General features: G+C 46.2%; 1 protein-coding gene across 1 annotated transcript in view; it reads left to right on the plus strand.

The window, feature by feature from the left end:
* Positions 1 to 5,832: 5,832 nt before the first annotated feature.
* Positions 5,833 to 13,189, plus strand: part of SLCO3A1 (solute carrier organic anion transporter family member 3A1) — a 138,230-nt gene continuing 130,873 nt past the window's right edge. Inside the window, exon 1 of the mRNA XM_053954768.1 lies at positions 5,833 to 6,346. Within this exon, the coding sequence (XP_053810743.1) occupies positions 6,173 to 6,346 (174 nt within the window). The 5' untranslated portion in view covers positions 5,833 to 6,172. The remainder of the gene's footprint in view (positions 6,347 to 13,189) is intronic.

A 13,189-nucleotide genomic window follows, 5' to 3' on the forward strand; every position in this document is an offset into this window, starting at 1 on the left:
TTCACAAGCTTTCATATTAAAGCTCGGCTTCATTTTGCTGTTAAAGGAAGTTACTCACAATGTGGACACGTAGAAGGAGCAAATTGTGTCCAACTAATACCAAAAAAAAACCCAAAGTAAGGGGTCAAAATGAAATCACAGCAATGAACTTTGGGCTGACTCACTAATATTAATGCCCAGAGCTGGGCAGAAGTGTCCATGTGTCGCCAGCAACTGCAACTGTGTCAGAGCTTGGTGTGACTTCCTACACAAAAGATGTCACCATCACTCCTCCTGTTACCCCACCACCTGGAAGATGAATTCTTGCAGACTCCAGGGAACATTGCCTTCTGCTGCATCATCAGCCACGGACAGGTCTGGCCAAGAATATTTTTCAGAGTGTGACAGTGACAGGAAAGCAGAACATTTGTAATAATGTGTTACTACTGTGAGTATCTTAGTTTTTTCACAAATGCACATCAATGTATAAAATATAGATGATGTTCCTTTTTTTGACTAAATAGAATTATTTTTTAGAATTAAGAGGTTCAAGGTCTCATCCTTACAATAAAGAAATTAAATATTTTTAATGTGTATTGACTTAAAGTTTGGACATGCATTTCTTTATGAGATGCTGATTAATAGTCAGGAAAGCAGCAGTCTATTGTCCAGTAATTTACTTTTCATTTTCTGATTCTGCAAATTAACTTTCCTACTAAATGAGGCGTTAGGCTGATGTCAATATTTGCAGGTACTCCACAATTATACTGTGTTTGCTAAATGACATTGCTTTAATTCAAAAGTAATTTGGATTTCCATTTAGACCATGATCCTGCTGGGTGCCTAGTTCTGCTGTAAAAGTGTCGCATGCCCTCAGGTCTCATGGAGTCAGTGGCACTGGAGATTACTCAGCTGCCTTCAGATCCAAGTCTCTTTTATTTGGGAAACCGTAATTAGAGCTTAGAAGCCAGGGTTATGCAATGTGGATTGTAGACAAGACACCCAATTCTTGCATTTAGGAATCTACTCTCTTTTTTAACTCTTTTTCATAGGTGGAGATTTCAAGGTGAGCCTTGACCTCTTGTTAAACTAATGTGTCCTAATTTTCTGCATTTTTAGCTTCAGTGAGGTGTTCTCCATCCTTTCATCATGTGGGGGAAGGAACAGCTATCTAATCTGCTTGTCTGAAGGAAATACCTTTTTAATGAGTCCAAGTCTCCAGCAGGACTCAAAATAGCAAGGCAGTAAAGTCAGAAGTGTTTATGGAAAGAAATTGCTTTAAAACTGTTAGTGTCATGGTATCTTGGAAATGACAGCTGCTGATATGTCCACAAGCTGCCCCAGTCTCAGTTCTCCTTACTGCCATACACCCTTGGCTGATGGGCACACTTATACCCCCATTCTACAGCGGAAGGTGAATAAAAGCCCTTCCTGTCTCCTCCCTCCTGTGCCAGCTGCTCCACAGGGTTTTGCACCGGGGAATCACGAAACATAATTTCAAAGCCATCCCAAGGAAAAGCCTCTTGGCCAAAGCCCTGGGATCTCATATTTATTTACATGTTCTTCCTTGTACTTTGAACATATCTAAAGTTATTCCTTATTGTCTTAATATGTAAGCCTTCCCTCAGACAAATGCACCAGGCAGGACCAGCCAGGGGTGCAGATCTGGTGCCAAGGGGATATGATTTACGTTACATGCAAATCTGTTTTGGCAGCAGATGAGCTCTCCTTTCATCCAAATGGCTTAAAGCAAATGAAACCTGGCCAGAACATGGATACACTGTCCTGGAAAGAAACCCAAATGGGTGTAGTCTGAGACTGGTATCTGAGACAGCTGTGCCTGATTTTTAACCTCACTGGTGGGATTTTGACCAGAGCAGAATGCAAACTCTCAGGGACATTATTTTCCTGCGCCCAATGCAGCGCTGTGACATCCTCACAGCCAGGTGAGAGCATCTTCTCTGCCAGAGCAAGGGGCAGAACAAGTGTCAACCCGGCAGACTGAGGCAAGCATGCCTCGGGGGCGGCTCTCACGATGATGTTCCTCAGTCGCCCTTGCAATTATCTCAGATTAGCAGCGATTTACAGCCGGGCTGGCACCCAGGGCCACGGGGCAGGAGAGCAGCCCCAACACTGCACAAACACCCGTCTAAAAGCATAGCCATGGGGAGGGGTGAGGATGCAGACACTTGGGTGAGTGTCAGACTGCAATAGCTGACCTGCAGCAGTGGAAAGGAGAGCAGTGAAGTGCAGTCACCCTGTAGAGAACATCCACAGAAGTTTTGGTGGCAGAAGTCAACAGTTATGGTTGCAGCACTGCTTTGGCTGGATGTTTTTTAATATATATCACAGGTCTTCTGTAAGACCATCATTTTCTCTTAGCACCTGTTCTTGCTTTTCCCTGCTACATCCTCAGCAGGAATAGGTACAGTGCTTCAGAGGGGCTGTACTGGGTGAGGCACACATTAGCTCCCTGGACTGTAAAATATGTCTGGAAGTTTTGGGAATACGATTCCAACGGCAGTTGTAGAGATGCCTAATGATACAGCTCAGCTGCTTGCTTTGGCACATTTCACAGGAGTGGTTTCCACCAGCTCTGCTGAAGGGAAATCATCCTCTCCTGCTCCTTCTCCTATTACCCACACTGCTGATGGTCAAGCTTAGATTTTCAGTTTGCACTTTTGCCCCTTGAGGTGTAAGATACCAGTCAAGTACTTCACTAAGGTCCTCACCCTGCACAGCTCTCTCTCAGTTCTTCAGAACCACACACGCCATATACCACAGACGACTCCACACATGGGCCAAAAAAGTTATGCCTGCCTAGTATCAAGCCACAAGATTACACAGCTAATTTGGAGTAATATTAACCATAAACGGGAGGGGGGAAAAGTGAACTAAAGCAGAAATTGTTTCAGCGTGGTGACAGACTAAGAAAACTTTGCCTGCTAAGGTTACCCAGAGGTGAATGTTGACACAAGGCCAGAAGCAAGGAGATGTCCAGAGACAAGGTGTAATGAGATGGTCTCAGGAGAGCTGGCTTGTTTAAGATTGGAGTGCCCACCCTTATCTAGGGCAGCACACTCCCTGCCGGCAATGAATGTCGGAGTGTTTATGAAAACCTGACAAGGTATCTGCAAGATGCTTTAGTAGAAATTACTGTGGGGGAAATGCTTGCTTTGGATGTGGAAACAGCTGAAAACTGTGTTGGCCAAACTGCTGAGCCCTGAGGAGACGGGACTATTCTAGCTGTAGAGTCATTTTTCATTCTAGGCTAATGATAATCCAAGAACATTAGTATTCCACACATTAGTAGTTAAAGCTGAGTCAATTTAGGCCAGAAAAGCTGTTTGGGTATAGCAATAATTAACTATTAAATCCAACCAGGTCACTTGTCCATCCCTGAAGCATTCTACTGAGATCTCTCAGGAATGTGGTCTGTTTCGAGGTGGCAGAAAGCAAACTCAGGTCTGCCAATCTACTTCAAGTGAAGATGCAAGACCCTTACTCTTTCTTTCAGCAAAGCAATGCAGGAGGAATTTTTCTAGAGGAAATAAGTGTGAGTATACAACATAAATAAGAGAAAAAAAATCCAGGCATTCTGTCTCTTCTGGACAGAAACAGAACTGAAAATTGTATTCTGCTGCAATAAACCAAGCAACCAGATGTTTCAGATAATTAGTATTAAAGTCAAATTTTTCTAGCAGCTGTTTTCCTTGTGAAAGACAAGCAGTGTATCAGCCCGGACAAACTCTTCCAACAGGATGTCTAAGATGTGATCAAGACACATGATGTCATTTGCATATATTTTATATATATATATATATATATATATATATATATATATATATATATTCTCAAGAGCTTTAAAGCATTAACTTGAATATTGGTAACTGCAGTAGCATGTGCAGAAGTTTACTTCTGCCTCCAGCTATATACTCAGTGAGCTAGATGAGTTTTCAGAGCTTTGCTGTCTTTAGCATCTAACATAGAGCAGCCAAAAGATGACTGGAAAGACCAGCATGCCCCAAAAATGTGTATTGGTTCTGTCGGGTGGGTTTTTTTTCAGGAAATTTTAAGACTTCCCCTAGCACAGCTCTGTATGTTCAAGTATTTTAAGAGACACCACTCTGGTTTCACCTATTTAAAAGTCTCTGAGCTTGTCCGTCCTGTTTATCACGCACTACAGCATCCACCTGGAGCAAAGCATCTGTCTAGCCACGCTAATTGAATTAGTCTGTGAATTTACCCATCTACAGATAGAGACCTTGCTGGCTTCCCAACTTCAGGATTTTTACAGAACAGGTGCCTAAATAAACATCTTAGGAAGGAGATGAGCACTTTTGTTGTCTAAAGAGATTTCCAGAACACTTGCCTTTTTGGGATTTCTTTGGTGGAAGAACCAGTTTTTTCAGGATGGAAAACAAACACCTTATGAACTGGCAGAAACCTGTATGGAAGAGCCAGTTTCTCATGTCCTCATGCAAAAATCGTGGCAGCTGAGCCCTCAGGTAGCTTCTAATGTGCATCTTGTGAGCCTTGCAGTGTCTGGAGGACTGATCTGTATCTCATTAAAATTAAGACCACTCATCTACAAGCACCAGACTGTTCTCCTCACTATTTGATAATGATGCCTCAGGCCATTAATATTGGAGACTGTGTCCCTGAGGTGGACCGGACTATTGACTCCTGTTGATGTGGCACAGACCTGCTGGAAAAGCTGAACAAGACAAAGTTCAGCATGGGAGGGACCTGTTGGCAGCTGATGAGCGAAGGGCAGCAACTGAGTGTGCCAGGCCTCTCCATTTTCTTTCCAGCAGTGGTTTGCTGTTCTGCAATGGGCATCAGCTGGACTCAGTAAAGATTCATCAGCCTGGCTGGAGACGCTGCTAAGAGATTTTCAGCGTTGCATTTAATAACGTTACTCATGTAACAATAGGCCAAAATAAAAAGCCCCCAAGAGGTGATAATATTTTGGGAGAAGAAACTCAAAAAGAGTACGGGAAGAAAAAAGGAGTTAATTCAAAATATCAGTTCTCTTGACTTCCTGCTGCTGACTGGTTTATGCTTTATAAATTAGAATGGTCCTAAGTTCCATTTTCAAAGATATCTTCTGAGGTGTTCAGGAGCTTCAAGGCCTCAACTACCTTTGAAAATGAAATTTCGGATGCAAATCATGGGGTATTTCTGAAAAATGTAACCTGTATTTCCACAAAAAATTCTTCCTCTCAAAGGCCATGGGCATCCCAGTCCTAAATGAATCATGGATTTAAAGTTCCATATAACTTGGAGTTTAATAACACAAGGAAGTAGAACAGCAGCCCCCTGTGTGGATCCAGAAATGAACAAGAAAAGTGCATCTGAAGAGTGAAACAGATCAGGTTTTGCAATTACGCTGACAAGGAATGTGATCCGTAATAGTAGAAGTGAAGATTAGTGGTTTTTAAGAGAAGATATCTCTTGAAATTAGAACTCGAGGTGGGGCTGGCCACAAAGGGCATCACTGAAGGCAGGTGCCAGGGACACGAAGCATGGCCAAGGCCGGCGCACATGGCAGCGGCGGCGCGACGCAAGTCACCTCCAGCCGCTCATTTCTTCTGACGTTTAATTTTTGTGGGGCCTCCGTTTACCTTTGTAAAGGGGCCCCTACAACCGAATGGAACAGGGGACCCACACCGGCAGGGCGCCGGCCGGGCGGATGAGGGGGCATCCAGCCCTCCACCTGCGGGGAGAGTCCCCGCTGCCGGCGCCGCGCGGGAGCATCGCCGCTCGCTCCGACGGCGGGTGCGCGGCCGCCGCCGCGGGGCAGCGGGCTCGGGGCGGGCACTGCGGCCGCTGCCCCCGCCGTGCCCACAGCCCGGGACGGGGCCGCCCCGCCCGCCGCGGAGCCTCCGCCAGCCCCGGCCCCAGCCCCAGCCCCTCGCGTTCCCCGCCCCTCGCCGGCGGGGACGCGGATTCGGCCTGCGCGGAGCCGGCGGAGAGAGGGAGCGCGGCCGGGAGAGGGGAGGGGAGAAGCGAGGAGGCGGCGGCGGAGGCGGCGGCGAGCTGGCCATGGCAGCAGCCCGCGGGCGGAGAGGCAGCCGCGGGTTGCCGCTGTGATTGGTACCCCGAGGAGGAGGAGGAGGCGGAGGAGGAAGGCGCGGAGCAGCCGCGGGGCCCGCCATCCCGCGGCGGCGGAGCGGCGGTGCCCGGGAGGATGCCGGGGAAGCGGGGCTCGGCGGGCGGCGGCGGCGGCAGCGAGCTCCCGGGGGCCGGCGCGCCGCGGCAGCGCAGGCGGCGGAGGAAGGTCTCCTGCTTCTCCAGCATCCAGCTCTTCCTGGTGTCCGAGTGCGCCCTGATGCTGGCCCAGGGCACGGTGGGAGCCTACCTGGTGAGTGCGGCCGTTCCGCAGCCCCCCGCGCGGGCGGGGTGCGCGGCGGAGCGCAGGGGAAGTTTCCCCGGCGCCGGGGCGGCTCTGCGGGCAGCCCCCCAGCCCGGGGGGGGGGGGGGGGGGCCAGGACAGCCCGGCGTTCGGCGGCTGAAATGACTCAGCAGTGCCGAGGGGTCACCCACCCGCTGCCGCCCAACTTGTGCGGCCGCTCCGCGGGACTCCCGAGCGCCCGGAGCGCGGCCGTGCCCGGGGCGGGCTGGCACCAACGCGGGTCTCCGGCTGGCCGGGCACTCGGCTCCAGCACCAGCCTTTCCGCTTCACACTGAATAAATACCGGCAAAAGCTAGTGGGGCATTTATTTCGTGCCTCCCGCGTTACCGCTTTTCCTCATCCTCTTAAGTGATGCAGCGGTGCAAAGCGCAGCAGCCCCGAAAGTCCCGGTGTTGGGTACAGAACAATCCAAATAAGACTTTAGCACTAAATCTGCATAGTGAGATGTGGTGTCAGAAGCAGAAGTGTAGTACAAGAGTTGGGAAGATGTCCATACGGCTGTACTTGTGCCTTGAAGTGTACAGCCTGTGGAAATGTTCTGCTTCCAGCAGATGTAAGTGTATAGTTGATTTAAATTTCTTAAAATAGCTTGCTGGATTTGAGAATTATAGTTTCCATGGAAAAGAAATGTATTCGTAATCTCTGAGGCTTTTTGAGGCCATACACATAATATATTCTACAGTAAATGTAAGAACTCTGCATTTGGTACTTGCATTCAGTATTTAGCATTGCTTCTTTCACATGCTCAAACTACTTATGCAAATTTGTACTGAACGTGATCTATAATTTTTCAAGGTATGTGACTAAACGAACCATGTTAATATTCCCTCTTAATATGAAATGGAAATTAGAATTCATGTCCATATAATAAAACATAAGTTTAGTTTGAAACATAGTTGTAATTCCAAAGAAAACTGCATCACATCTGATGAGATAAATTCAGCAGTTCTATACCCTAGGTGAGTATATGTGGATATAACTAAATTTGTAGGAGCCTGACAGGAACATGCCTGTTTTATGTGAGTAACACCTTAGTAAGTAAATATATTGTTTCCTATGAGCTACTTGCAAAATGAGCTGTCAGTGTGAATGAGTGTAGGATAATCCTTCCTCAAAGTAATAGCCAAGGAAGAGCCCACGGGTGATGTCACCCAGTGGGCACCGGTGTGCCGGGAATGTATGGATCTGCTAGAGGACTGTATATCAGCACGCTTCGCTGGGGTGTTTGAACGTAGGATCAGCAGCATTAGTCCCTAGCGTGGCATTTCCCTCAGATTCCTTTGCATTGCTCACTCCTCGCCAGTTTTGCATTTCTTTTCCTGTTTTCCCCAACTCCTGGGGCGTGCTTTGTGCAGAGTGTTTTCACACACCCCAGCCCCACCGTCTGGAAATGAGCGCTGCCATTCCCAGAGCCCTCCCTCCTCCAAGGGGTGAACTCAGCGGAGGTGCTGCTGTCTCTGCTCTCTGCCTTTCTCCAGGTCTATGTCCTGAGCAGCAAGGCAGCGTTCCCCATGGCCAGCGGGATCCACAGGCAGTAACAGACAACTGGGCAGTGGGGGAAAAGGAAAAAAAGCAAACTAAACTCAAAACAATCCCTAGCATGCATAAGCAGTGGCCCAGCTGCAGTGGGCAAGTGTTCCCTTGTTCCCTTGTATAATTTATCTGCCATCATTGCAAATACCATGAAGCTCTTCATACAATGAACAGATGGAAATGTGGAATTGTCATTGCAGGGTGAATCTGTGCTCAAAGCAAATCTGCCCAGCGCTCTGCTTACAGGTGCTGCAGGGGAGTGAGAGCAGGAGCAGCAAAGATGCTTGCTGGAAAGCACCGAGGACTTAATCGTTTTTACAGACCAAGTGTCCCGTGGGGCCAGGTGCTGTTCTCGGGTGCTGCCATGGGGTGGAATCAGTGGAGGCACTGCAGAATTGCCCAGGTGTAAATGCAAGTGGATATTCATTTGCTCAGGCTCCTGGGATGAGTGGGGCTCGGCGGTGGCTGCTGGGCTGCTCCCCGAGGGACAAATTAGCAGGTGAGACAAAGTGGAAAGCACAGAAAGACAAACAGGGAGATGCTGCATAGGACAGGCGCAGTGTGTAGTTCTGGGCAGTTGAATAAACTACTAATTTTAGCCTGTCAGCAGTGAGGGAGTTCTGTATTGTAGTTCTGCTTTCCTTGGCCACATGTGTGACTTTCCCTAGTTAGTTGTAACTCAGGAAGAGAAACCTTTTTTTTGCCTTATACGGTGACAAGCTGGTTTCCTCAGATTTTGTCTTGTTCTGCACAGGGAGACCACAAGGGCAGAAACTCAGCTTGTTAAGAAAACAAGCCAGGGGCTTGGCTTTTCAGGAGTGATTGAAGAGCTCAGTTTAGATTTGGCTTCGCTTTCATGTCAGTACATTTAGAAGTTGCTATTGTTACTTCTTTTTAGAGATGTAAAAAACCTCCCCTTTTCCATGTTCACTGTGCAATAGACTAGCAGCAACCACTTGCATCCGTGTACAAAGTATACATTCATTCATTATGTGGTTTTTAAGCAAGGATCATTCACTTTTATTTGTTCATAAAACATTCTGCTTGCCAGCAGGGCTTTATAAATAATAAATGCTGATAAAAATCTATATAAAGTCCAATTCTTTTCCCACAGAACTCAGCAGTGAAAATACCCCAGGATGCCAGCAGTAGATGTCTGTGTTTAAATAGTGCAGCATCTCTGAGGTTCTTCATGTGAAGTTTTAGGGAGTATTTGATCAATGTCACATTCCAAAATATTTGTCTATTATTATGCTTGCTGTTTGCAAAATGCACATGTTCCAAAATTACTTGGTGCCATATCCTGCATAGTTTATGCAAATATAAGCCTGTGCAGTTGCTTTAATTTCTGGGGCTGCTGAATACACCCTATTATTTGCATATTCGTGTAAGGTTTTGTGTACACATTTATTTGGCTTCATCTAATTACTCCTGCGTGCTTTTGGAAACTTGAATTTCCCAGCAACTGCAGCGGCAGTGGGGAAAATGCTGCTTGTAGTCTGCAGGCATTCCTGCTGCAGAAGTTACTCAGGATTTTTGCAGCAACTTTTAAAAGCCCAGCTGATTTCCACCTGCAGTTGCTCTCCTGCAGCGCTGGGCAGTGGATTAAAGAGCTGAGGGTGACTGGTGCAGATGGCACCAAGAGGGAAGGGCTGGAGCTCTGTTCTCCAGCTGGAGCCTTGTGCCTTTCGGGTGGATGCAGCAGTGTGATCAGTCATGCCAGCCGTGCAGCGATGAGGATTTCGATAAGGCTGATTCACATACCTTGGCAACACTTCCCTGCCTGTCTACCTCCCTCCCCATGAATTCCTACATGCACTATATTTTGGAATATTTTTGCTGGTAATAACGTTCCAAGTGCTCCTGACGGTTCATCGCTGAGGCATTTCATCACCCTGCCAGTCAAATCTTGTGCCTAGCCAGTGGTGGAATCACTGCTTGAGCAGAAGGCAAAGCGCTCTCTCTTTGACAGCCACAGTCTGTGGAGCAGGAGCACAGTTTAATTTCTCTCCATGGCCTTTAGCCTTGACTTGCTCTGGTTCAAACTGACCTAGTTGCAAGCATCCAACATCTGCCAAAGTCATGGGCTTCTTTAGATAAAGGGCATGCATATGGGAAGCGCGTTGGGAGCCAGTTCTGTGGTGTGCTCTGGGGAGCTGTTTTTACAGAGCTTTACTGAGCTGTCTCTGTTTGCTACAGCTTTGAATGCAGCTATTCATGTGTTTTATCAAGTGATAGAGGATGACTGGCCTGAGCATGGGATGGAAAGGAAAATAATTGGTCCCTCCCAAGGAGGGTGCATTGGTGTTTGCGTGGGAATGAATGCCAAATTGTTTCTTGTTTTGCTGAATGAAAACTTTTTGAGCCATGCTTAACTTCCTAGGGAGAGCTTTGCCCATGCAGCAGTGTTTGACTGCAGCCTGCAAAAACTCTCTTAACTAAGTGTCTGCAGTAAAATTAGTGCTGTGTGACTCCAGGTGAGAGCGTGCATGTATGTGGTCTCTGAGACAGCTTCCTTCTGTGTGGTTTTATTGCTGCTGGGGTTTGAGATACCAATGAAAATCTTGAAATTCCATCTTCAGGAAAAAGATAAGTGTAAAAGATAAATACAGAAGTTAATGGCCAAAGGGTTCCTGCTGGAGCAAACAGAAATAGGGGCCCAGTGTGATGCATAGCTGGGAACTGCGGGGTTAACAGCAGAATTTGGCTCTTATATTTTTTAAGTTGTTTTGCTATGCAACCCCTTCCTCTCAAATACAACAAAACAATACTGTGTTCTGTGGCACAGACCTGATCAAACCCACCTTGAAATCTGGCAAGATCTGCATGGAGGATGTCATTAAAGTCAGTTCTGGGAATACTGCAGTGCTTCAGAGCTTTCTGTTGTCCTTGGTGCTGCACAATAGAATTTGCCTCTGTGTATTTGCAGTCTGAATGGATGGAGTGGGAGAAGTGTCACAGGTGGGGAAACTGAGGCAGAGATTAAGAGCTTGATTCTTTTTCTGAAGCTATTGATAAAGCACTTGATTGGTTGGCAGCAGCAGAGCCTGAATGGCTTAGGCATGGGCAGACTTAACTACAAAAGTAGTTTTTCCTTTTTAATTTATTATTGTTTTTAATAAAGTATTTGTTTTTCTTGAATAAGAATCAGCTTGAAAATACTGCTGCCTTTTTTTTCTCTCCATCCTCAGCCATGCTGAGTAATAAATTAGCTGTAATGTTCATAATTTATTTGTCACTGGGGTAGTTAAAGGGGAAGAAACTCATGGAGTGAAAATAAATGTTTTAGTGGGGACGAGTATTGCCAAGCATTGGCTGGTTGTTGCTTACCATTTATTTTTCCTTACTATATCTTTGCTGGCAATGTTATTTCTGGAAAGTTGTTTCTAGTGTGCCTTTCCCATTAGAGAATATTGTCTGTTCTGCAGCTGAGTTGCACAGAAAGTTATTCTAAACTAGCTCTTTTGACTACATTCATATTTCTTCTTGAAGAAGCCTTCTGATATATTTTTGGATCTCTGACTACAGGGTGGAGCAGAAACCAGATCCAGCTCTGGGTTCTGATGCTTTCAGGTTCCTGTGGGGTGTGAGTCGGGAGTGTGGCATGGACACATTAACCTAAAAACTTTATTTAAGTTATAAATTCCAATCCAATTGTGGATTTTTGAGTATCAAGAAAACTTGTAACTGGCATATATGTGTTGATTAGGAGAAAGGTTGTTTTTTTTATCTGCTACTAATAGATGAAACAGTGTGGAGATAACATGCTTATCTCTTAGATTATGTGTTATATGCAACTTACAACCTGATGTCTTCCTGGTTAAATGCATTTAAAGGCAAAATGCACTTGATGTCTAAATGTGGACTAATTGATTTTAGTGTTTTTGTTATTTTTTAGCAGAAAGTTTGGCAGTTCTTAATTTTCTCTGTAAGGGCCAAGTGATATTTGTAGGCTCTGAAAGAAGGACAGTTAGAAATGCTATGGTCCACTATAAAACCGATGTCTGATTTCTTCCAGAATCCCTCTAGCTCTTGCAGGGTGCCTGTGTGACAGGCTCTGAGTGGTTTAATGGCCTGCAGTATTCCTACAGCTGAGGTTTACAGGGATCCTGAATTAGAGCAGAGGATGCACTGGTCTGAAGGTCTGTGCCATTTGCACTTAGGAATTTCAGGTAGTGTGACTTTTAGTGGTCCTGTAGCCCCTGTCCCGGAGAGAGCTCAGTGGAGCTGTGATCCCTCCCCTTCTCTGCAAGGCAGAGCAGATACTCCCTGCTGCCCAGAAAGGGGTGTCTGTCAGGTTTGCATGGGCTTTTTTGTCCCTTACCTTCAGGATATTGCAAAGGACCAAAAGCCAACTTCTGTCCTGCTACAGCAGTGTAAATTTATTGCTTCAGAAAGGTTATTCTGCAATTCATCAAGAAGAATTTGTCCTCTGTGTATTATAATCCTTACTTGTAGGCTGCTTGGTCTCCTGCTTTTCCTTCACAGGAAGATCAAACAATGGCAAGCTGTTTAGTGCGTGAGGTTGCACCTTGGATGAATTAGTGTAGCTTCGTCTCCTGATCAACACAGATGAAACTACAAGTGTTGTATTTTAAGCATCATCCAAAGAAATTTAAATAAACGTGATAGTACCTTGTTTAGTAACTCCTTTAAGCGCTCCAGTGAAGTTTGGAAGACTTATTTTTTCCTATTGCACAGAAAAATGGGCCACTGAGTTTGATTTACAAGGCTTCATTATAACTCTGCAGCAAAACCAGGACTAGAACCCCAAGAGTCCCATCTCCAGGTCACCTTGGAACAACCACTAGACACTCTGTGTCTTTGTAGATAGGCAGTGCAAAGCAAAGAGTTGTGCCTGCTCCACAGAGTAGGGATTTCACACTGCCCTGCTCCATGTGCTGTCAATAGGATCAGTAGTGATTGCAGGCTGTTGAGGAAGCTCCTGGAGTGTCTGTCACTCCTTCCATCCATGCTGGGAGGGCTCTGCCCTGTTATGGGAAGCATTCTGTAGTGTTCAGAGAGGTGGTCCCTGCATCCAAGCTGTTTCTGTTTGAGAGGAGGGGGAGAAGGAGTGTTCCTTTTTCCCAGATGTTAAGCAGATATGCAGTCGTAATCATACCGAGGTACAGACTTAGAGCACAGGTCTGGATCTGCCTCCCCTCACTCAGCAAACTAGGAGACACCTCAGAACTAAAATCAGATTTTCTAAGCTCTCCACTTAGCAAGTTTTTTTCCCAGCCTTATTCTTCATTTGAT

The sequence above is a fragment of the Vidua chalybeata genome, chromosome 13 (genome assembly GCF_026979565.1).
Source record: "Vidua chalybeata isolate OUT-0048 chromosome 13, bVidCha1 merged haplotype, whole genome shotgun sequence".
NCBI lineage: Eukaryota > Metazoa > Chordata > Aves > Passeriformes > Viduidae > Vidua > Vidua chalybeata.